The sequence below is a fragment of the Symphalangus syndactylus genome, chromosome 6 (genome assembly GCF_028878055.3).
Source record: "Symphalangus syndactylus isolate Jambi chromosome 6, NHGRI_mSymSyn1-v2.1_pri, whole genome shotgun sequence".
In the NCBI taxonomy this organism is placed as follows: domain Eukaryota; kingdom Metazoa; phylum Chordata; class Mammalia; order Primates; family Hylobatidae; genus Symphalangus; species Symphalangus syndactylus.
In genome coordinates this window covers 41,382,242-41,406,193 of record NC_072428.2, presented here as the reverse complement: position 1 = coordinate 41,406,193, position 23,952 = coordinate 41,382,242, and the positions used below count along the sequence as shown (strand labels likewise).

General features: G+C 38.0%; 1 protein-coding gene and 1 long non-coding RNA gene across 7 annotated transcripts in view; one reads left to right on the top strand and one right to left on the bottom strand.

Moving 5' to 3' along the window:
* Nucleotides 1-23,952, top strand: part of PDE3B (phosphodiesterase 3B) — a 231,252-nt gene that overhangs the window by 168,697 nt on the left and 38,603 nt on the right. For all 6 annotated transcript variants that reach the window (XM_055282322.2, XM_055282324.2, XM_063641062.1 and 3 more), the window contains exons 5-7: nucleotides 2,270-2,376; nucleotides 14,279-14,489; nucleotides 15,231-15,304. In XM_055282322.2, coding sequence (XP_055138297.1) covers nucleotides 2,270-2,376; nucleotides 14,279-14,489; nucleotides 15,231-15,304 — 392 coding nt within the window. The remainder of the gene's footprint in view (nucleotides 1-2,269; nucleotides 2,377-14,278; nucleotides 14,490-15,230; nucleotides 15,305-23,952) is intronic.
* The window catches only part of LOC129484389 (uncharacterized), a 32,568-nt gene continuing 20,127 nt past the window's right edge, over nucleotides 11,512-23,952 (bottom strand). The window contains exon 3 of the long non-coding RNA XR_008658430.2: nucleotides 11,512-11,681. This is a non-coding gene — a long non-coding RNA (uncharacterized lncRNA). The remainder of the gene's footprint in view (nucleotides 11,682-23,952) is intronic.

Below are 23,952 nucleotides of genomic sequence, written 5' to 3'. Positions count from 1 at the left end.
TGCTCTGTTCAGAGCCATTAGGCAGGGATGGTTAAGTCTGCTGAAGCTGCACCCATAGCCACCCCTTCCCCAATGTGGTCTGTCCCAGGGAGATTGGGGTTTTATCTGTAAGTCCCTGACTGGGGCTGCTGCCTTTTTTTCAGAGATGCCCTGCCCAGAGAGAAGAAATCTGGCAGTCTGGCCTCAGTGGCCTTGCTGAACTGCAGTGGGGTCCACCCAGTTCAAACTTTTGGGCTGCTTTGTTTATACTGTGAGGGTAAAACGCCTACTCAAGCCTCAGCAATGGCGGATGCCCCTCCTCCCACCAAGCTTGAGCATCCCAGGTGGATCTCAGACAGCTGCTGTGCTGGCAGTGAGAATTTCAAGCCAGTGGATCTTAGTTTGCTGGGCTCTGTGGGGGTGAGATCTGCTGAGCCAGACCACTTGGCTCCCTGGCTTTAGCCCCCTTTCCGGGGGAGTGTAGGGTTCTGTCTTGCTGGTGTTCCAGGCGCCCCTGTGGTATGGAAAAAACAATACAACAACAACAAAAAAACTCTGGCAACTAGTTTGGTGTCTGCCTAAATGGCCGCCCAGTTTTTTGCTTGAAACCCAGGCACCGGAGGGAATCTCTTGGTCTGCGGATTGCAAAGACTGTGGGAAAAGCGTGGTATCTGGGCTGGAATGCACTGTTCCTCACGGCACAGTCCCTCAGCTTCCCTTGGATAGGGGAGAAAATTCCCCAACCTCTTGCCCTTCCCAAGTGAGGTGATGCCCCACCCTGCTTCGGCTCACCGTCTTTGGGCTGCACCCACTGTCTTACCAGTCCCAGTGAGATGAATCGGGTACCTCAGTTGGAAATGCAGAGATCACCCACCTTCTGCATCATTCTTGCTGAGAGCTGCAAACTAGAGCTCTTTCTGTTCAACCCTCTTGCCCGGGAACACACAGATTTTTCTATTTGAATGTTGCCCTGGGTGGTACTGTTACTCTTCTTTTCCAGTCTTTGCCACTCCACATGTAGGCAATTGCCAGTATGAAATAATCAAAAGGATAAGAGTCCAGCTTAAAAGAGTTTGTTCAAACACAAAGCTGTGGATGTCCATCCAGGAAACACAGACTTCAAAGAAATAGGGTCAGTGCTTCAAAGTTGAAAAGTTAAGATCATATTTGTATCGGCAGAAAACAAAGATATTTAGCAGAATAGCATTTTCCACACAAAGTTGGCTTCTGAGTTACAGCAATTTTATTAGTTACAGCTTGTTTGTTTTCTTTTTCCAATTTAAAAGAATATATTTAACATTCCATCTTAGAAAATGTGTCTTTGTGTAAGAGAAGAAAAAGGGTAGTTAATCTATAATGAAGATCGACGGTAAAGAGGGAAGGAGTCTTCTCTGACATCCTTTAGTTTTTTGCAACATTTAGCAAAGCAATGTAAGTTAGGGGAAAAAAGAAGCTAGTCTGTAATCAGGGAAATCAAGGTTATGTCTGCCTAGGTTACAGCTGCCTGTTAGTGACTGAGGTCCCAAAATCATATTCCTTTAAGGCTCAGAATAAAAGTTCCAAAAGTTTGGTTTTGAATTACTTATTTTTACACAATGAAAATATGAAGAATGACTGAGCATTGACAGGGAGATGAGTTCATTGGGTGATGAGTTCATTGGGTGGTATTATTTGCTTACTGCTTGTTTCTTGCCTACACTAATAAAAGTTGTCAATACCTGTGAGGACAGGGAACAGAAAAAAATTAAAAACTATACATTAGTCCAGTAGTTCTCAGTGAGGTCACTGGATCAGAAACTCCATCATATAAGAACTTGTTAGAAGTGTGGGTTATCTGTCCCCACCCAAGACTTAGTGAATCAGAAACCTTGGGGATGAGACCAGCAGCCTATGTTTTAAGAAACCTTCAAAGTAATTGTGATAACCTACTTTAGCCGAGGGATCAGCAATCTACAGCCTATCGACCTAATCTGGTCTATCACCTGTTTTTTTGTAAGTAAAATTTTATTGAAACAAAACCATACCCATTTGTTTATTTTAGTTTATGGATGCTTTTGTGCTACATCGGCAGAGTTGAGTAGTTGCAATAGAGAACATATAGCCAAAAGTATTTACCATCTGGTTCTTTACAGAAAAAGTTTGCTGACTTCTGCTTTAGGCCTTAGGCACTAGAGGCCCAAACTCTGAATTCATGAGAATATATTTGCTAATTAAATTGAGAACCATGAGGAGAAAAGATGAAACTTTTCCTGGTTTTTAAAAATTTTAACCTGTTATTTTTCCCTTTTAGTCAAGGATGCTATCTAAATGGGCCTTTTAATTCAAATCTACTGACTATCCCGAAGCAAAGGTCATCTTCTGTATCACTGACTCACCATGTAGGTCTCAGAAGAGCTGGTAAGAAATCATTCTTTATGACTCAAATATGGGGGTTCTCAAAGTATATGGTAGTGTAAACACTTTTCATCACACATTTATAGCTAATTTTGAATATAATTTCATGTGTTATAAGTTAACATGACTTAGCAGTTTGGGTTGGCTACTAATTGACTGTTTGCTAATTCTTTCGGTAAAGTTTTAGAACATCTACTCTGTACCAGGTACTTTGCTAAGCAGTAGGGATTCAGAGATAAAATATGTAACTATTTAACTAACCTGAGTGGTTGCAGACCCAGGACAAGGGAAAATCTTCAAGAAAGAGTATTTTTTTTTTCGTAGAATGATAATTATGGAGAAAAAAATTTACTTCATCCTGGAAAAACATTATCATAGGAATTTTTTTAATTAAAAGATTATAGAATGATTAAAAACTCTTGGATGCAAGATATTTTAATAAATACAACATAGGAATAGCAAAGCAATAATGATATTCTGCTTTTAAAGTACATTATGGCTGATATTACATAGGTACAATTTTGTGATTGGAATATACAATTACAAAATTCTTTTATACACAATAACCTGTAAAGCATGTGAAGAGATCAGAAAATATTATTGATAATCAAGAAAAGCAGGCACTAGAAAAACATCTACATATGATATTGATGCTGTATTTTACAATCTTTAAAATAACAATGATGTTTAAAAGGAAATAGAAGGAATAATGGCCGAAATGAATGGATACTTCGAGTAGAGAACTAGAACACATAGAAAAGAAATGGACAGTCTAGAACTGAGAAATGCACTTGATTAAATTAAAAGCTTATTCAATGGTTTAAGAATGGATTGGATACAACAGAATACAAAAGTAGTGAACTTGAAGACAGAGAAATAGAAAATACTCAAACCGAAGCACAGAGGAAGAAAAATACATAAATAACAGAACAAAGTTTAAGAGACATATGGAACACAGAAGTTCTAACATATGTGTGACTGAAGTTCCAGAAGGAATGGAGAGAAACAAAAGGACAGAATAATTTCGCAAAACTAATAAAAGAAAGCAAACAACAAATTCATAAAGTGCAGTGAGCCTCAAGCAGGATAAATAGAAGAAAATCACAGCTAGATTTATGAATCAAGCCTCCAAATTATAAAGAAAAAAGTTTCAAAAGCAACCAAGCAAGGTTGTTTTTATTTTTCAAGGAACAACAATAATAATACTGACAGTGACTTGTTAACAGCAACTGTGAACTCCAAAGACAATGGAATATTTGAAAAAGTGTGGAAAGAATAAAACTTGACAACATAGGATTCTTTATCCAATGAAGAAATATTCTTGAAAAATTAAATTGGAATAAAAATTTTTTTTAGTATCCTCCTTCCCCTGCAACAGTAACTGTGGTGATGGGTATGTTAATTGATTTGATTGTCATAATCATTTCACAGTAAAAATGTAAATCAAGTCATTATGTTGTACACCTTGAATACATGTAGTTTTTGTCCATCATACCTCAGTAAATCTGGAAAAAATCTTTTAGTAAATCAGATGAGAAGTAGAAAAATGTACATTTTTTTCAAAAAAACAAAAGCTGAAAGAATTTATAGATGGCAGACCTGTGCTACTAAGACTCAGTAAAGGAAGTTTCTTAGGCAGGAGGAAAATTATCCAGACTGAAGCATGGAACTGCAAGAACAAACCAAAAGCACTGGTAAGGCTAAATAGATGGGTGAGGATTAAAAAATGTTGATGGGTCAAAAAGTGGGCAAAGGATATGAATAGACACTTCTCAAAAGAAGACATTTATGCAGCCAACAGACATATGAAAAAAATGCTCATTATCACTGGTCATCAGAGAAATGCAAATCAAAACCACAATGGGATAACATCTCATGCCAGTTAGAATGGCAATCACTAAAAAGTCAGGAAACAACAGATGCTGGAGAGGATGTGGAGAAATAGGAAGGCTTTTACACTGTTGGTGGGACTGTAAATTAGTTCAACCATTGTGGAAGACAGTGTGGCAATTCCTCAAGGATCTAGAACAAGAAATACCATTTGACCCAGCCATCCCATTACTGGGTATATACGCAGAGGATTATAAATCATGCGGCTGGGCGCGGTGGTGCATGCTTGTAATCCCAGCACTTTGGGAGGCCAAGGCAGGCAGATCACGAGGTCAGGAGATCAAGACCATGGTGAAACCCCGTCTCTACTAAAAATACAAAAAAAAAAATTAGCTGGGCGTGGTGGTGGGCGCCTGTAGTTGCAGCTACTCGGGAGGCTGAGGCAGGAGAATGGTGTGAACCTGGAAGGCGGAGCTTGCAGTGAGCCGAGATTGTGCCACTGCACTCCAGCCTGGGCGACAGAGCGAGACTCTGTCTCAAAAAAAAAAAAAAAAAAAAATCATGCTAGTATAAAGACACATGCACAAGTATGTTTATTGTGGCACTGTTCACAATAGCAAAGACTTGGAACCAACCCAAATGTCCATCAATAATAGACTGAATAAAGAAAATGTGGCACATATATACCATGGAATACTATGCAGCCATAAAAAAGGATGAGTTCATGTCCTCTGCAGGAACATGGATGAAGCTGGAAACCATCATTCTCAGCAAACCATCACAAGAACAGAAAACTAAACACCGCATGTTCTCACTCATAAGTGGGAGTTGAACAATGAGAACACATGGACACAGGGAAGGGAACATCACACACTGGGACCAGTCCGAGGGTGGGGGGCTGGGGGAGGGATAGCGTTAGGAGAAATACCTAATGTATATGACGAGTTGATGCATGCAGCAAACCACCATGGCACGTGTATACCTATGTAGCAAACCTGCATGTTGTGCACATGTACCCTAGAACTTAAAGTATAATAATAATAAAAAAATTGATGAGTAAACACAATAATAACTTTCTTTTAGCATTTATGAAATACATAAAAGTCAAATATATGACAACAATAGCATAAAGGGTAGTCAAGGGGTAAATGGAATTAAATTTGTCTTAAGGTACTAGCAATGCATGAAAAACAGTAAAAAGTTCTAATTGAAGAGAAACTAATATTCAAAGATGAACATTGTAATATCCAGGGGGCCAATTAAAAGACCAGTAGAAAAAGATATAACTAAAAAGCTTATAAAGAGGTAAAATGTCATGATTAAAAAAAAGCTTGAATAATTCAAAAGAATCTGAGAAAAGAAAAGCAAATACAGAAGAAACACAAAAAATAAATAGCAGCATGGTGGATTAAACACACTTTATTACATTAAATATACACCTTTGGAGTAGAGGAAGGGATCTGACTAGAGTTGTCAATATATTATCTGAAATGTCAAGTTTTCAACAAAAATTGGACTTTACACTCCAATTAAAAGACAAAGGTTAGGCTGAGCACTGTGACTCACACTTGTAATCCCAGCACTTTGGGAGGCTCAGATGGGTGGATCACCTGAGGTCAGGAGTTTGAGACCAACCTGGCCAACATGGTGAAACCCCATCTCTACAAAATTCAAAAATACAAAATACAAAAATTAGCCAGACGTAGTGGTGGGCGCCTGTAATCCCAGCTACTTGGGAGATTGAGGCACGAGAATCTCTTGAACCCGGGAGACAGAGATTGCAGTGAGCCGAGATTGTGCCACTGCACTTGAGCCTGGGCGACAAAGTGAGACTTCGTCTCAAAAAAAAAAAAAAAAAAGTAATCTTCTGACTGTTCATTGGTTGATGTCCAAATTATACTGATCCCCCCAGGGATGACTTCTAGGAAACCATGCTTAAAAATATAAACAAAAACTTAAGAGAAAAAGCTAACAGAGAACTAAGTAACTACACATTGCAGGAGAAACAGAATCTACACAATTAGTTCAGGTAAGTCACTAAACAAATAATCAGAAAGAAGAAAACAAACACAAAACCGGCAACATAATAAACCTTTGGTGTTGGAAGGATCTGATATCAAAGCTGTTACAGTATTTTATGTAAAATGTACAATTTTCAACAAAAATATATGAAACATGCAAAGATACAAGAAATTTTTGACATGTACCCAAGGAAAAGGTAACCAACAGAAATTATCCCTGAAGTGGATTGGATTTTGGACTTAGTATAAAACAAAATTGTAACATTGTTTTAATAATTATAAAGTAAGGCTACTTTTACTCAATATTGGATTAGAGGTTCTAGCCAGGGCAATTAGGTAAGAAGGAATAAAAGGAAAAAGTAAAACTGTATTTGTAGATGGCATGAGCTTGTATATATAAAATCCTAAGAAATTCACTGAAACCTATTATCACCAATAAATAAGTTTATCAATGTGGCAGGATATACAAAATCAATTTTATTTCTATATGCTAACATTAAGGAATCCAAAACTCAAGTTACAAAAATATTTCCATTTACAGTTAGCATTAAAAAATCTTTGAAATAAATTTAGCAAAATAGTACAAGAGTTTTACAATGAAAACTATAAAATATTGCTGAAATTAAAGAAGACCTAAATATATTGGAAGACATGCCACGTTTAAGGATCAGAAGACTTAATATTATTAAGATGGCAATATTCTTTGAATTGCACTAGATTTGATACAATCCTTATCAAAATTTCAGCTTTGCCAAAATTGATAGTCTGATGCTAAAATTCGTATAGAAACGCAAGAGTCCCAGAATAGCCAAAACAGTTCTTTAATAAAAAAGAAGAAAAAATATGAGGACTTCCACTTTCAAATTTTAAAACTTACTACCAGGCTACAGTAATTTAGATAGTATGGTACTGGCATAGAGATATTTCTATTCAATGAAATTCAATTTGGCAGTTTCTCAAATTTTAAACATGAAGTTACCATATGACCCAGAAATTCTACTTCTTGATATATATCCAAGAGAAGTGAAACCATAGGTCCACACAAAACCTTGTGCATAAATGTGTATAGCAGCATTATTCATAATAGCCAAAATTAGAAACAACCTAAATGGCTATCAATAAATGGTTAAACAAAACGTGGCTTAACCATACAGTAGAATATTTTTTGTCACAAAAATGAAATGGAGTAGTATTCATATGCTACTGAAAACATGCTAAGTTAAATAAGGCATCACAAAAGACTACAAATTGTACAAATCTACTCATATAAAATGTCTAAAATGGACAGATCTATAGGTAGACAAAGTATATTAGTGGTTGCTATGGTTTTAACGCTTGTGTACCTTCAAAATTCACATGTTGAAACCTAATCCCCAATGAAACAGTATGAAGAGATGTGGCCTTTTGGAGATGACTAGGCATGAGGTTGGAGCCTTTGTGAATGAGATTAGTGCCCTTATAAAAGAGGTCTGAGGGAGCTGGCTATCCTGTCAGCCATGTGAGGATACAGTGAAAAAAAATACCATCTGTGAGGCAGAAACTGAGCCCTCATCAGACATCAAGTCTGCTGGCACCTTGGTCTTGGACTTCCCGGCCTCCAAAACTGTGAGCAGCCAATTTCTGTTGTTTACAAATTACCCAAACTAAAGTATTTTTTTATAGCAGCTTGAATGAACTAAGACAGTGGTCACCTGTGACTATGGGTAGGAGGGACAGGAATAGGGAATGACTGCTAATGGGTCTAGGGTTTCTTTTTGAGTTTATGGAAATACTGCAGAATTAGATAGTGGTGATAGTTGCACAACTCTGTGGATTTCTAAAATTCACTGAATTGTACAATTTAAAATAGTAAATTTTATGGTATGTGAATGGTATCTTAAAAGGCTGTTTAAAAAACACGTAAGCATGTTCTGTCACCACAGTGGAATTAGATTTAAAAACATCTATCAATAGATCTGCAGAAAATCCCCAAATTATAAATAACCTATGGGTCAAAGAAGAAAAAACAATGAAAATTAGAAAATATTTTGAGCTGAATAATAATGAAAATAGGACTTATTAAAATGTGGGAAGAAGCTAAAGCAGTGCTTTCTTGGGAAATTTATAGCAAAAAAAGAGAAAAATTAAAAATCAGTTAAGCTTACATTTTAAGAAGCTATAAGTTTAATAGCAAAGTAAACCAAAAGAAAGAAGAAAACATGACACTGATACAAAAAGATTACACTGATACAAAAATGATAAAAAATCTGAAGAGTCATATCTTCTAACGAAATTAAACCTGTAGTTAAAAACCTTCCTACAAATAAAATTGTAGGTCCAGATGACTTTACTGGTAAATTCTTACCAATATTTAATGAAAATGTTGTTATGAAAGATTATATCCAATGTCTTAGTATTCTATAGCTGCTTGCTGTAAACTGCATATTCATATCCCCTCACTCACACCCCAATTCATGTGTTGAAACCTAATCCTCAGTGTGATGGTATTTGGAGCTGGGGCCTTTGGAAGGTGATTAGGTCATGTGAGTGGACTCTTCATGAATGGGATGAGTGCCTTATAAAATAGACCTCAAAGAGCTCTCTAATCCCTTCCACCATGTGAGGACACAAGAACATGGCCGTCAGTGAACCAGGAAGTGGGCCATCATCAGACACCACATCTGCCAGTGCCTTGATCTTGCACTTCCCAGCCTCCAGAACTGTGAGAAATAAATTTCTCTTATTTATAAAATACCTAGTCTATGGTATTTTGTTATAGCAATCCAAATGGACTAAGACACTACTGTATCAAATTACCATATGCTTAGTGACTTAAATAACACAACTTTATTCTTATAATTCTGGAGGTCAGAAGTTTAAAATTGATCTCATTGGGCCCAAAGCAAGGTGTCAGCAGGGCTGTTTATTCTGGAGGCTTTAGGGGGTAATCCATTTTCTTTGCATTTTCCAGTTTCCAGAGGCCTTCCTAGAGCTTGCCTGCCTGGATTTCTGGCCCATGGCCCCATTACTCCATCTTCATTGCCAGCAATGTCAGTCTGAATCCTGATGCTGCCATCTCTCTGGCTCTTTTATGTCTGCCTCTCTTTTACTTAGGCATAGGACTCAGCCGTGTGTGACTCTCATAATGACAACAACCCTTGTCACTACATTGAGCACAACTGGATGATCCAGGATAATCTCCCCATCTCAAGGTTAGCTGATCAGCAACCTTAAGGCCATTTGCAATTTAAATATCCCTTTGCCATGCAATCTAACATATAGGTTCTGTGGTTTAGGATATGGACATCTTTGGGGGTGATTATTCTGCTTACCACAATCTCACACAACTCTTTCACTGAAAAGGGAAAGAGGAAACACCAATTTTTTATGAGGCCAGCATAACCCTAATATTGAAACCTGACAAGGATATTACAAGAAAATTAGAGGCCAACATCTCTTGTGAATATAGATACAAAAATCCTAAACAAAAAGTTACACATATAATTGAGTAATATATTAAAATGATAATACCATAATGTCCATGTTGGGAAGTATTATTACAGGAATATAAAGTCTGTTTAACCTTTGAAAATGCACTGTATTAATAGAATAAAAGAGAATAATCATATGGTCATCTTAATTGGTACAGAGAAAGCTTTTCATGTATGTTCATTTGATAAATTTGATAATTATGATAAAAAATTATAAGCAAATTGGGAATAGAGGGGACATTTTTAATCTGATAAAGTATCTATCAAAAATTTTTTTCAAACATAATGCATAATGAAATACTAAACATTTTTCTTCAGACTTTGGAAACAAAATAAAGATGTTCACTGTAAACACTTGTCTCCAACATTATCCTGTAATTTCTAGACAATGAATGAGGACAAGATAAAGAAAAGGAATAAATATTGGAAAGGAAGATATAAACCCTTTTCTTTATTTGCAGATTACCATGTTGTATATATAGAAAACCTGGAAGGCTCTAAAAATATAGTAACAGAATTAATAAGTAAATTTTGCAATATTTTAATTGTACAGAAAAATTAATTGTATTACTCTATACTATCAAAAAATGGTTGAAAATGAAATTTAAAACACCATTTACCACAGCATCGAAAGCCACCAATTACCTAGAGATAAATTTAATAAAAAATATGCAGTGCTGCTATACTCCATGACTTTAGGGAAAAATTTCCGTAACAAGACATAAAAACACTTGCCATATGGGATTAGATGAATAAATTTGACTACATGAAAATTAATAACCTCTTTATTGAAAAAAGTCATGTAAAGGCCAGGCGTGGTGGCTCGCGCCTGTAATCTCAGCACTTTGGGAGGCCGAGGCTGGTGGATCATTTGAGGTCAGGAGTTTGAGGCCAGCCTGGTCAACATGGTAAGACCCCATCTCTACTAAAAACACACAAAAAATAGCTGGGCGTGGTGTCGGGCACCTGTAGTCCCAGCTACTCGGGAGGCTGAGGCAGGAGAATGGCAAGAACCTGGGAGGCAGAGCTTGCAGTGAGCTGAGATCACACCACTGCACTCCATCCTGGGCGACTGAGCGAGACTCCGTCTCAAAAAAAAAAAAAAAAGCCAGGTGTAGTGGCAGGTGCCTGTAATCCCAGCTATTTGGGAGGCTGAGGCAGGAGAATTGCTTGAACCCAGGAGACAGAGGCTGCAGTGAGCCCAGAGTGCACCACTGCACTCCAGCCTGGGCGATAGAGTGAGACTCCATCAAAAAAAAAAAAAGTCATAGCCGGGCGCGGTGGCTCATGCTTGTAATCCCAGCACTTTGGGAGGCCGAGGCGGGCGGATCACGAGGTCAGGAGATCGAGACCACGATGAAACCCCGTCTCTACTAAAAATACAAAAAAAAAAATTAGCCGGGCGTGGTGGCGGGCGCCGGTAGTCCCAGCTACTTGGAGAGGCTGAGACAGGAGAATGGCGTGAACCCGGGAGGCGGAGCTTGCAGTGAGCCGAGATTGCACCACTGCACTCCAGCCTGGGCAACAGAGCGAGACTCCGTCTCAAAAAAAAAAAAAAGTCATATAAAAAGAATTGAAAATAGTAATAACATCTGAGAAGGAACTAGAATTCAGCTGTATAAAGAACTTTGTCAGTGGAAGAATTATGGACAACTATTCATTTTCTGTTGCTGCATATCAGATTACAACAAATGTAGCAGCTTTTGTGCAAGAGTCCACACACAGCTGAGTCCTGTGCTTAAGGTGTCATAAGTCTGGAAACAAGATGTTGCCTCTACCTTGTTCTCATCTTGAGAATCAGCTGGGAATGAATCGGCTGCCAAGCTCATTCAGGTTGTCTATTCAGAATTCATTTCCGTTGGTTGTAGATTCTTGATGCCTCTGGGTTCTTGATGGCTATTGGCTGGAGGCCACCCACAGTTCGTAGAGGCTGCCCATAGTTTTTTGTCACATGGTCTTCCTCAGTATGGCTGTTTACTTCATGGAGCTAGCAAGGAGAATCTCTGGAGTGAGTCTCTAGCAAGATGGAATTCATAATGAAACATAATCATAGGGGTGACATCCTGTCATGTTTCTTTTGATAAGAAGCTAGTCACAGGTGTTTTCTACACAAAGACATGAACATCAGGGGGCAAGGGTTAATGGGACTACCTTAGAGTATATCCATCACCACAAGCCAACAGAAAAATTAGCAAAAGACTTGAAAGAGCATTTCAGAAAAAAAACTATACAAATGGCATATAAACATGAAATGTGCTTAACCTTATTAGTAATGAGGAAATTAAAAAATAAAGGTACAATGCTCTTTTATTTACCATCAGATTGGCAAAAGATAAAGAACATTATATTTATACACACATACACACGCAGAGAAAGAGAGAGAGAGAAAGTTTGTTTTAAGGGATTGGCTCACACAGTTATGAGGGCTTGCAAGGCAAGCAAGTAGGAAATTTTCAGGACAGGCTGGCAGGCTGAAAATTCCAGCAGGGTTAATGTTGCAGTCTTGAACCTGAGATAAAATTTTTTCCTCTTTGTGAGACCTCAGTCTTTTCTCGTAGGGCCCTAAGCTAATTGGATGAGACCCACCCATGTTATGGAAATTAATCTGCTTTACTCAAAGTTTATCGATTTAAATGTTAATCACATCTGAAAAATATCTTCACAACAACATATATACTAGTGTTTGAATAAATAACTGAGCACCGTAACCAAGTTGACACCATCGCACACATCTATAAGTGTTTACCACTATGCCTGAAAATATTGTAGCTCCTTAATGACTGTTAATTGTTTTCCTTTCTGAATGAGACTTTACTTGGGTCTTTATTTTCAAATAAGGTTCTATATCTGCCTGCCTCTTTCCAGATATATCCACACTGCTTTAGTTTGAGGCACTCAGCAAAGGTTTCTGGAATAAATAGACAGAATTATAGACTCATCTTATGTGTTCCTGAAGCACTCTGTTTTGTTCCCTTATTAAGCACTTAGCACTTGTTTGTATTCTTCACTACACTCTAGCTTCATTGAATTTCAGGGATGGTATCTTTTTCTCCATTGTGAAAACCAGTATATTTTCCAGCATATGGTAAGCTCTAAATATTTGTTGAATGAATGAATGAGCTGGAAATATTTTCATGTAATTTTTAAAGCGATCTGACATTGCATTAGCATATGATGTTATTTTCAACTTGTTTAAATGCTATTAAGAATTTTAGTTCTTACTTTTACACTGTTGGTGGGACTATAAACTAGTTCAGCCATTGTGGAAAACAGTGTGGCGATTCCTCAAGGATCTAGAACTAGAAATACCATTTGACCCAGCCATCCCATTACTGGGTATATACCCAAAGGATTATAAGTCATGCTGCTGTAAAGACACATGCACACCTATGTTTATTGCGGCACTATTCACAATAGCAAAGACTTGGAACCAACCCAAATGTCCATCAATGATAGACTGGATTAAGAAAATGTGGCACATATACACCATGGAATACTATGCAGCCATAAAAAATGATGAGTTCATGTCCTTTGTAGGGACATGGATGAAGCTGGAAACCATCATTCTGAGCAAGCTATCGCAAGGACAGAAAACCAAACACCACATGTTCTCACTCATAGGTGGGAATTGAACAATGAGAACACTTGGACACAGGGTGGGGAACATCACACACTGGGGCCTATAGTGGGGTGAGGGGAGGGAGGAGGGATAGCATTAGGAGATATACCTAATGTAAATGATGAGTTAATGGGTGCAGCACACCAACATGGCACATGTATACATATGTAACAAACCTGCACGTTGTGCACATGTACCTTAGAACTTAAAGTATAATAAAAAAAAAAAAAAAAACAATTTTAGTTCTTTGGCCAGATGCAGTGGCTTAAGCTTGTAATCCCAGCATTTTGGGAGGCTGAGGCAGGAGGATCACTTAAGCCCAGGTGTTTGAGACCAGCCTGGGCAACATCTTGAAACCCTGTCTCTACAGAAAAATACATAAATTAGCTGGGCACGGTGGCCTGTGACTGTAGTCTCCAAGGCCAGAGGATCAGTTGAGCCCAGGAGGTTGAGTCTCCAGTGAGCCATGATCGTGCCACTGGACTCCAGCCTGGGCAATGGAATGAGACCCCATCTCACACACACAAAAAAGAGAATTTAAATAAAATTTAATTTTATTGAATTGAAAATAATTCAATAAAATTTGGTAGAGATGCTTTGCTCTTGTGAATAATCAATCTGATAGGGACACATAGGTGAAAGTTAAAGACCAATAGGAATTAGGAAAATTTCTGCCATGCAGTATGTATGTTTTAGTCATACTGTTCACATTTACCTAGTATAAATGTAGATATTTACCCAACAAGGGGTGTTTACCCAACAGCCATTGATCATGACAAATATGGCAAATATTGCTTAAGTTTCTAGAATATCGTGAGGCCCCATGCAGGAATTTATTATCTATTTGTAAATAATCTACTTTTTTTAAATAAGGAAAAAATCCATAGAAACACAAATATATTTAATAAACATACACACATAAATACATTCTTATTTATCTATCTCCTTTCTTTTAATTTTTAAAGGTGTTTTGTCCAGTCTGAGTCCTGTGAATTCTCCCAACCATGGACCAGTGTCTGCTGGCTCTCTAACCAATCGATCACCCATAGAATTTCCTGATACTGCTGATTTTCTTAATAAGCCAAGCATTATTTTGCAGAGATCTCTGGGCAATGCACCTAATACACCAGATTTTTATCAGCAACTTAGAAATTCTGATAGCAATCTGTGTAACAGGTAAGTTTCCCAACTGTTTATTATTTCTGTTTGAAAATGTTGATTACAGTTAAGCCCTCAACATTTTGGATAGGTTCTTGGAAACTCCAGCTTTAAGCTAAATAACCATAGTTTTTTTCGGTGTTATAATGAAATGACATTATTTGAAGATGTGCTATAAGTTGTGTCACTTAAAATGTCAGTTTTCAAAAACTTACTGATAATATTGAGGACTTTACTGTATTTTAATAAAGTATTACCAGTTTTCTAGTTCTGTGTTATACTAGATGATGGATTCAGCCTATATTCTTTTCCTTATTTATCTAGTAGTTTTTATTCTAAATAAATATCTTCTCATTTTAGTGGTTATTAATTTTTTTAATTAAATGGTCTCCATCTGAGGTCAAATATAATGGTATTCTACCCATCCTAAGATCTTAGTAAATATTAAATTATTTTAGTATACACTACCTTAGTACCTATTCATAGTACCCAGTAAATGGTGTTTGATCTTATTTCTGCTTTACTAATAGTAAGGGTTTACCTCAGATCCAATGTTGACTTTTCAAAAATATTTTGTTTCCTTCAAGGACACACAGATACTTTCTAGGTTAAAGCCTTTTAACTTTATAGAGAGACTGGAATATTAGGATGTGTTGCAGTTGGGATCTTGGTTAAAAATTAAACAGATTTTCTAATTGTGTTCAGGTAAAAAACTTGTACCTCATTTACCATATGTATTTATCTATTTTATTCTATAAGCTGTGGACATCAAATGCTGAAATATGTTTCAACATCTGAATCAGATGGTACAGATTGCTGCAGTGGAAAATCAGGTGAGATTACAAAAGTCATATGTATTTGAGTTTAAGAGAAATTTCTTACAGTGATTTTTAGAATGGGAAAATGAATGAGTTTAACTTCAGTTTATCCATCTTTAAAATGAAGATTATTATTTTTTACCCACTTCACAGAGGACTTATTTAGAACAAATTATAAATAATAGATGGTGAAAGTAATTCAAAGAATAAAAATGTCCCATACAAATGAATGTAGTCTTCTTAGGTTATGTCTATTGTTTATAAATAGTGGAATTATTTATATTAAACATTGAAATTTGTACTGCACAATCTAAATCCAAAAGATTTTGCATAAATTTTTTATGGCATAAAGAGGAGTGGTTTTAAAGTGTGGTTAATTATATCATTCTGAAATATTTTATATCCTCATACAAGAAATATTATGTTGATGAAATTATAGTTGTTTTATAACCTTAAAATTTGATGACTCAAACTACCAGTAGTAGTTAACTAAGTAACTCAGACCAACATTTCCCCTGAGGGCAGCTAGAAAAGGTGGACGAATTATTTAAAAAAAAAAAATCTACTTGAAACCATTGAAGAATTAAAAAAATCTTATGAATCACCAGTACAAGATCTGTTGGAAGATAGAACTCCAAGAAAGTGAGCCTGGAGTTTGGGGCTATCAAAAGAGTGTATGCCAATTCCACAGAGACCAATGACTGATAGGATGAGCAATTTTATTAGCAGCTTCATGGGACTGGGAAGACAGAGACTGGAGTTGAAGGCTTGCCATGGTATGGATAACTTGATAAACTCTAAAGTGTTGTACCCTAAGAAAAAAGTTAAACCAAAAATAGATAAGCATTTTCAGGGATTATAGGCTCTTCTCAGTCCCTTTACATACCATAAAACTTACCCTTTTAAAGTGTGCAATTTAGTAGTTTTTTGTTTTTTACATTTTAAAGGATTGTTAACAAATAAAATAAAATAAAATAAAAAGACTAATTCTTCACAAACTCTTCCAAAAAATAGAAGAGCAGGGAACACTTCCCAACTCATTCTTTTTTTTTTTTTTTGTATATCATTACAATGGAATTCAGTTCAGCAATTAAAGGAATAAACTTCTGATACATGCTGCAACATAGATGAACTTCAAAACATTATTCTAAGTGAAATAAGCCAGGCTCAAAAGATCATATATTATATGATTACATTTATATGAAATTCTTGAAAGACAAATTTATAGAGACAATAATCAGAACAGTTGTCACATAAAGTGAGAATAGGGATTAACTATAAATAGGCATGAAGGAATATTTTGGGTGGAGGTGTTGAGAATGTTCTAAAATTGGATTGTAATGATTGTTGATAACTGCAAATATACTAAGATCATTAAATTATACACTTATGGGCTGGATGTTTGTGTTCCTCCAAAAATTCATGTGTCAAAATCCTATACCCCAATATGATGGTATTGGGAGGTAAGGCCTTTGGGAGGTAATTAGGTCATGAAGGTGGATCCTTCATGAATGGGATTAGTTCCCTTATAAAAGAACCCCAGTGAACTCTCTAGCCGTCTTTCCCACTGTGTGAGGATGCAATGTGAAATCAGTAGTCTGCAACCTGGAAGAGAGCCCTCACTGGAACTTGGCCAGGCTGGCACCCTGATATCAGACGTCCAGCTTCCCTAACTGTGAGAAATAAATTCCTATTTTTTTATATGCCACTCAGTCTGTAGTATCCAATTATAGCAGCCTGAACTAAGGCATTTTACAATGAGTAGATTTTAATGGTATGTAATTTATACTCAAAGTTTTTAAAAAGAACAATAATTTATTAAGTGTCATATTTCTTTGGGTGGACTAGCCTCAACTGGGAGATTCTCACCTGAGGACTTTGATGAAATTGCAGTCAGATATTGGTTGGGGAAGCAGTTATCTGAAGGATTGATTGGGCAGAATTTCCAAGATGGATTACTCATGTGCCTGTTAGCTATTGACCAGTCCATCTAAATATGACCCCTCCATGGGCTTCTCCCAGTTTGTTGGCAGCATTCCAAGAGAGTAGGAAGTGGAAACTACCAGTTCAGTTAATGGCTGAACTCAGAACAGAGTGTCACTTCTGCCATATTCTGTTAATCAGAGAAGTCATGAGGCCTGTTGAGATTCCAGAGGGTTGGTAAATAAATGCTCTGTCTTGATCGAGGAGTGACAAGAATACATTTCAGAAAAGTGTTTGGGACAAGAGATAGTGTTGTGGACATCTTTAGAAAAGAAATGCTTCATTTACCTCACCTGTTTTTATTATTATCTGTAAGATAATAGTTATTAGGAGTTCATATCACTAAAAAGTAAATTATGTAATATACCTCAAGTGCAAACAAGTTTTAGATTAACTGCTATTTTAGAATATCATTGTAGTTATTGCCTTAACTTACCAAGAATACTTGAATAGTCTAAATTTAACTTCTTAGACTAAATGTTTTTCATTTGGAAAAAATCATATTTTCTAAACAGTAATACTTACAGATCATCATCTAATCAATTAATGATTGGTATATTCATTGTATTAAGTTGAGATTATACTGACATTTATTAATCACCTATTATGTATAACATCTTGTAAGATAGGCATTATTATCCAAATTTTACAGGGGAGAAAGCTTGCCATTATTAAGTATGAAAATCAGGATTTGAACCTAGTTTTCTGAAACTCAAGTCCAATGATTACTCTTAAGAATTTTTTTTTTTTTTTTTGAGACAGGGTCTTACTCTGTTACCCAAGCTAGAGAGTACAGTGGCACAATCATGGCTCACTGCAGCTTTCAACTCCTGGGCTCAAGCAGTCCTCCCTCCTCAGTCTTCTGAGTAGTTGGGACTACAGGCATGGGCCACCATGCCCGGCTAATTAAAAAAAAAATTTTTTTGTAGAGATGAGAACTCGCTCTGTTGCCCAGGCTAGTCCCAAACTTTTGGCTTCAAGTGATCCTCCCGCCTTGGCCTCCCAAAACACTAGGATTATAGGTATGAGCTGTTGTGCCTGGCCAAGATCTCTTTTTACAAAAAAACAAACAAAACTCTACATATTGAGCTTATATCATGTAATTATCATATAATCAGCACCCAGATCCAGAAACAAAATAAGAGGCTGGCCAAAATAGCCAACTAGAAGCAGCTAATGTGCACTGCTGTCATGGAGAGAAATAGAAGGGGTGGGTACATACAGCACGTTCAACTGAAACATCCATGTACACACATTGGGATTCATCAAGAAAACAACCCACAGAGAATGTAGAAAAGCAAGGCAGGATGACTGCCCACCTGGGAGTGACATGGAGCCAGGGGAGCCTCCCTCGCCCAGGGAAGCATGAGTAAGTGAGCAACCCTGGGGACCCATGCTTCTCCCATAGGTCTTTGCAACCCTTAGGTCAGGAGACCCTCCTCGTAAACCCACTGCACCAGGGCTTGCAGTCTGATATGCAGAGCTCTGTGGCATCTTGGCAGAGTAGCTTCTCAGGCACATGCAGAGCCCCAGGAGCTATAGATACTTGGGCTTCTAGGCAAAAGCAGCTGCAACTTGGCAAAGTAGGAGGTTAGACCCCCATACAGACCCCTAAGAAGTAGCTGAATTCAAGGGGCTGAGCAGCAATGGTCTGCAGGTCCCATGTCCACAGCACCTTGCAGGATAAGACCACTAGCTTGGAACTCCAGCCAGCCACTGGTAGCAGTGTTGATGGAGCTCCCAGAGGGAGGGTAGGCTACCATCTTTGCTGTTTTGCAGCCTTAGCCATTGTTGCCTTCAGTGTAACCACCCTACAAAAATGCAGCCAGCTTGCTTTTTTATGTGGGTCCCTGACCCCTCTTCTCCTCACTGGGCAGGACCTCCCAACCAAGGTAACCAGCCACACTTGCCACTGTTTTTCAGCTGGCAGTGGTTCCGAGCCTTCCTGGGATGGTGCTCCCAGGGGAAGGGACAGGCCGCCATCTTTGCTGTTTCACAGCCTTAGCCATTGTTGCCTTCTGGCTCTAGGAAGTCCAAGGTGACTAGGTACTGGAGCCATCTCTCACCACAGCACAGTAGCTCTATGGGAAAGCAGCTAGACTGCTTTTTCACATGGGTCCCAGATCTCATTTCTTTTCACTGGGCAGAATTTTGTGACCAAGGTCTACAACCACCCCTGCTAGTGTTTTCTGTCCAGCAACAGTTTCAAACTTTGCTGGGATGGAGTTCCCAGAGGGAGGGGCAAGCTGCCATCTTTGCTGTTTTGCAGCCTTAACCATTGTTGCCTTTGGGATTTGGAGAGTCCAAAGTGACTGGGGGCTGCAGCAGACCCCCAACACAGCCCAACTGTTCTACAAAAAAGTGGCCAGACTGCTTTTTTACACAGGTGCTCAATCCTGTTCCTCCTCACTGGGTGGGACCTCCCAACTAGGGTGTCCAGCCATCTCTGCTGGTGTTTTCTGGCCAGCAGCAGTTTCAAACCTCCCTGGGATGGAACTCCCAGAGGGATAGGGGGACTGCCATCTTTGCTGTTTCACACCCTTCACTGTTGATACCTTCAGATGCTAGATAAACCAAGGTGACTAGGGACTGGAGTGTACCCCCAGCATACTGCAGCAGTCCTACAGAAAAGTGGCCAGACTGTTTGTTACATGGGTTTCCAATCTCAGATCTCTTTACCAGGCAGGTCCTCCTGGCCTGGGTCTCCATCTACCCTTACCTCCAGGCTATCAAGCCAGTAGCAGCTCTGCAACTCCCTGGGACAGAACTCCCAGTGGGAGGGGTGGGTTGCTATCTTTGCTGTCTCACAGCCTTAGGCTTTGCTGTCTTCAGGCTTTGGATAATCTGTGGGGACCAGGGGCTAGCTGGTCCATACCCAAGCACAGAGTATCCACCTCACAGAAAAGTGGCCGGACTGTTCTTCACATAGGTCCTGGTCCTCACTTCTCCTCTCAACCTGGGACTCTAGCACAAACACGCTGTCCCTGTCTGACCACATCAATCAGAGGCAGCCCAGCAGTTAAAGGAACAGTCACATGCAGAGATAAGACAGAACCAATGCAAGAACTCCAGCAACCTAAATGGTCAGTATCTTATGACCTCCAAACAACCACACTAGTTCTTAACCAGGCTGAGCTGGCTGAAATGACAGAAATAGAATTTAGAATATGGATAGGAACAAAGATAATCAAGATCAGGATAATGGCAAAACCCAATTCAACAAAACTAAGAATCACAATAAAATGATACAGGAGCTGACAGATGAAATAGCCAGTATGAAAAGGAACCTAACTGATCTGATAGAGCTGAAAAACACACTACAAGAATTTTATGATGCAATTGCAAGTACAGCAGAAGAGACCAAGCCGAGGAAAGAATCTTGAAACTTGAAGACTGACTCTCTGAAATAAGAAAGTAAGACAAAAATTATTTTAAAAAGAATGAAAAGGAATGAGCAAAACCTCTAGAAATATGGGATTATGTAAAGAGGCCAAATCTACACATCGTTGACATCCCTGACAGGAGAAAGCAAACCTGGAAAACATATTTCAGGATATCATCCATGAAAACTTCCCCAACCTTGCTAGAGAGGCCAACACCCAAACTCAGGAAATACAGAGAACTCGTGCAAGATTCTACTCAAGAAGATCATCCCCAAGATGCATAATCATCAGATTTTCCAAGTTTGAAAGCAAGGAAAGAATGTTAAAGACAGCTAGAAAGAAAGGGCAGGTCACCTACGAAGGGAACCCGATCAGGCTAACAGTGGACATCTCAGCAAAAACCCTACAAGCCAGAAGAGCTTAGGCTCCTATATTCAACATTCTTAAAAAAAAAAACAAAAAACTTCAAGAATTTCATATCCAGCCAAACTAAGCTTCCTCAGTGAAGGAGAAATAAGATCCTTTTCAGATAAGCAAATGCTGAGGAAGTTTGTTACTACCATTTGTTACTACCAGACCCACTTAAAAGAGATCTTGAAAAGAGCACTAAATATGAAAGGAAGAACCATTACCAGGCAATACAAAAAAAACACAGTTAAGTACACAGACCCAGTAATGTAAAGCTACCACACAAGCTGGCTTAATAACCAGGTAACAGCACAATGACAGGAACAAATCCACACACATCAATACTAACCTTGAGTGTAAATGAGCTAAATGCCCCATTTAAAAAGCATAGAGTAGCAAACTGGCTTTTAAAAAAAGTAAGACCCAATGAAATGCTGTGTTCAAGAGACTCATTTCACAGGCAGTGACACCCATAGGCTCAAAATAAAGGGATGGAGGAAGATCTACCAAGCAACTGGAAATCAGGAAAAAGCAGAGTTTGCAATCCTAATTTCAGACAAAACAGACTTTAAACCAACAAAGATCAAAAAAGGCAAAGAGGAGCATTACATAATGGTAAAGGGTTCGATTCAATAAGACCTAACTATCCTAAATATATATTCACCCAACACAGGAGTACCCAGATTTATAAAGCAAGTTCTTAGAGATCTACAAAGTGTCTTAGACTCCCACACAATAATAGTGAGAGACTTCAACATTCCCCTGACAGTATTAGGTCACTGAGGCAGAAAATTAACAAAGATATTCAGGACCTGAACTCAATATGAGACCAAATGGATCTTAATGACCTCTACAGAACTCTCCACTCAAAAACAGCAGAATGTACATTTTTCTCATTGCCACATGGCACATATTCTAAAATCAATCAGACAATCCTCAGCAAATGTAAAAGAACTGAAGTCATGCCAGACATACTCCTGGACCACAGTGCAATAAAGATAGAAATCAAGACTAAAAAAAAAAGTCACTCAAAACCATGCAATTACATGGAAAGTAAACAACTTGCTCCTGAATGACTTTTGGGCAAATAATGAAATTAAGGCAGAAATCAAGAAGTTTTTTAATAAGAATGAGAACAAAGATACAACCTACAAAATCTCTGGGACACAGCCAAGGCAGTGTTAAGAGAGAAATTTGTAGCACTAAACACTCATATCAAAAAGTTAGAGAGATCCCAAATTAACAACCTAATATCACCACTAAAATAACTAGAGAAGAGAGAGCAAACTAACCCCAAAGCTGACAGAAAACAAGAAATAGCCAAAATCAGAGCTGAACTGAAGGTGATTGAGACACAAAAACACCATCCAAAAGTTAAATGAAACCAGGAGTTGATTTTTGAAAAAATTAGTAAGATAAATAGGCTGCTAGCTAGACAGATACGGAAGAAAAGAGAGAAGATCCAAATAAACACAATTAGAAATGACAAAGGGGGTGGTACCACTGACCCCACAGAAATACAACCATCAGAGACTACTATGAACACCTCTTTACACACAAACTAGAAAACTAGAAGGGATGGATAAATTCCTATACACATAACCCCTCCCAAGACTGAACCAGGAAGACATGGATTCCCTGAATAGACCAATAAGAAGCTCCAAAACGGAATCTGTAATAAATAGCCCACCAATCAAAAAAAATTTAAAAAGTCCAGGACCAGGTGGATTCACAGCCACATCCTATCATATGTACAAAGAAGAGCTGGTACTATTTACACTGAAAGTTGTATTACAAAAAACTGAAGAAGAAGGACTGAAAGTATTACAAAAAAATGAGGAGAAAGGACTCCTCCCTAACCCATTCTATGAGGCCAGCATCATTCTGATACCAAAACGTAGCAGAGACACACAAAAAAACAAAACCTGAAGCCAATATCCTTGATGAAAATCGATGCAAAAATCCTCAACAAAATACTTGCAAACCAAATTCAGCAGCACATCTAAAAGCCAAACCACCATGATCAAATAGGCTTCATCCCTAGGATGCAAGTTTGATTCAACATATGCAGATGAGTCAACCTGATTCATCACATAAACAGAACTAAAGACAAAAGCCACATGATTATCTCAATAGATGCAGAAAAAGGCTTTTGATAAAATTCAACATCCCTTCATGTTAAAAACTCAATAAACTAGGTATTGAAGGAACATACCTCAAAATAATAAGAACCATCTAGGAGAAACCCACAGCCAACATCATACTGAATGGGCAAAAGCTGGAAGCATTCCCCTTGAAAACGGGCACAAGACAAGGATGCCCTCTCTCACCACTCCTATTCAACATAGTATTGGAAGTCTTGACCACAGTAATCGGGCAAGAGAAAGAAATAAAGGGCATCCAAATAGGAAGAGAGGAGGTCAAACTATCCCTGTTTGCAGACATGAGTCTATATCTAGAAAACCCCATAGTCTCAGCCCAAAAGCTCCTTAAGCTAATAAGTAACTTCAGCAGAGTTTCAGTATACAAAATCAATGAACAGAAATAACTAGCATTCCTATACACTAACACAGCCAAACCAAGAGCCAAACCAGGAACACAATCCCATTTACAATTGCCACAAAAAGAATAAAATGCCTAGGAATACAGCTAATCAGGGAGGTTAAAGGCCTCTACAATGAGAATTACAAAACACTGCTCAAAGAAAGCAGAGATGACACAAACAAATGGAAAAACATTCTGTGCTCATGGATAGGAAGAATCAATATCATTAAAATGGTCATACTGCCCAAAGCAATTTATAGATTCAGTGTTATTCTTAACAAACTACCAATGAAAATTCATCACAAAACTAGAAAAAGCTATTTAAAAATTAATATGGAACCAAAA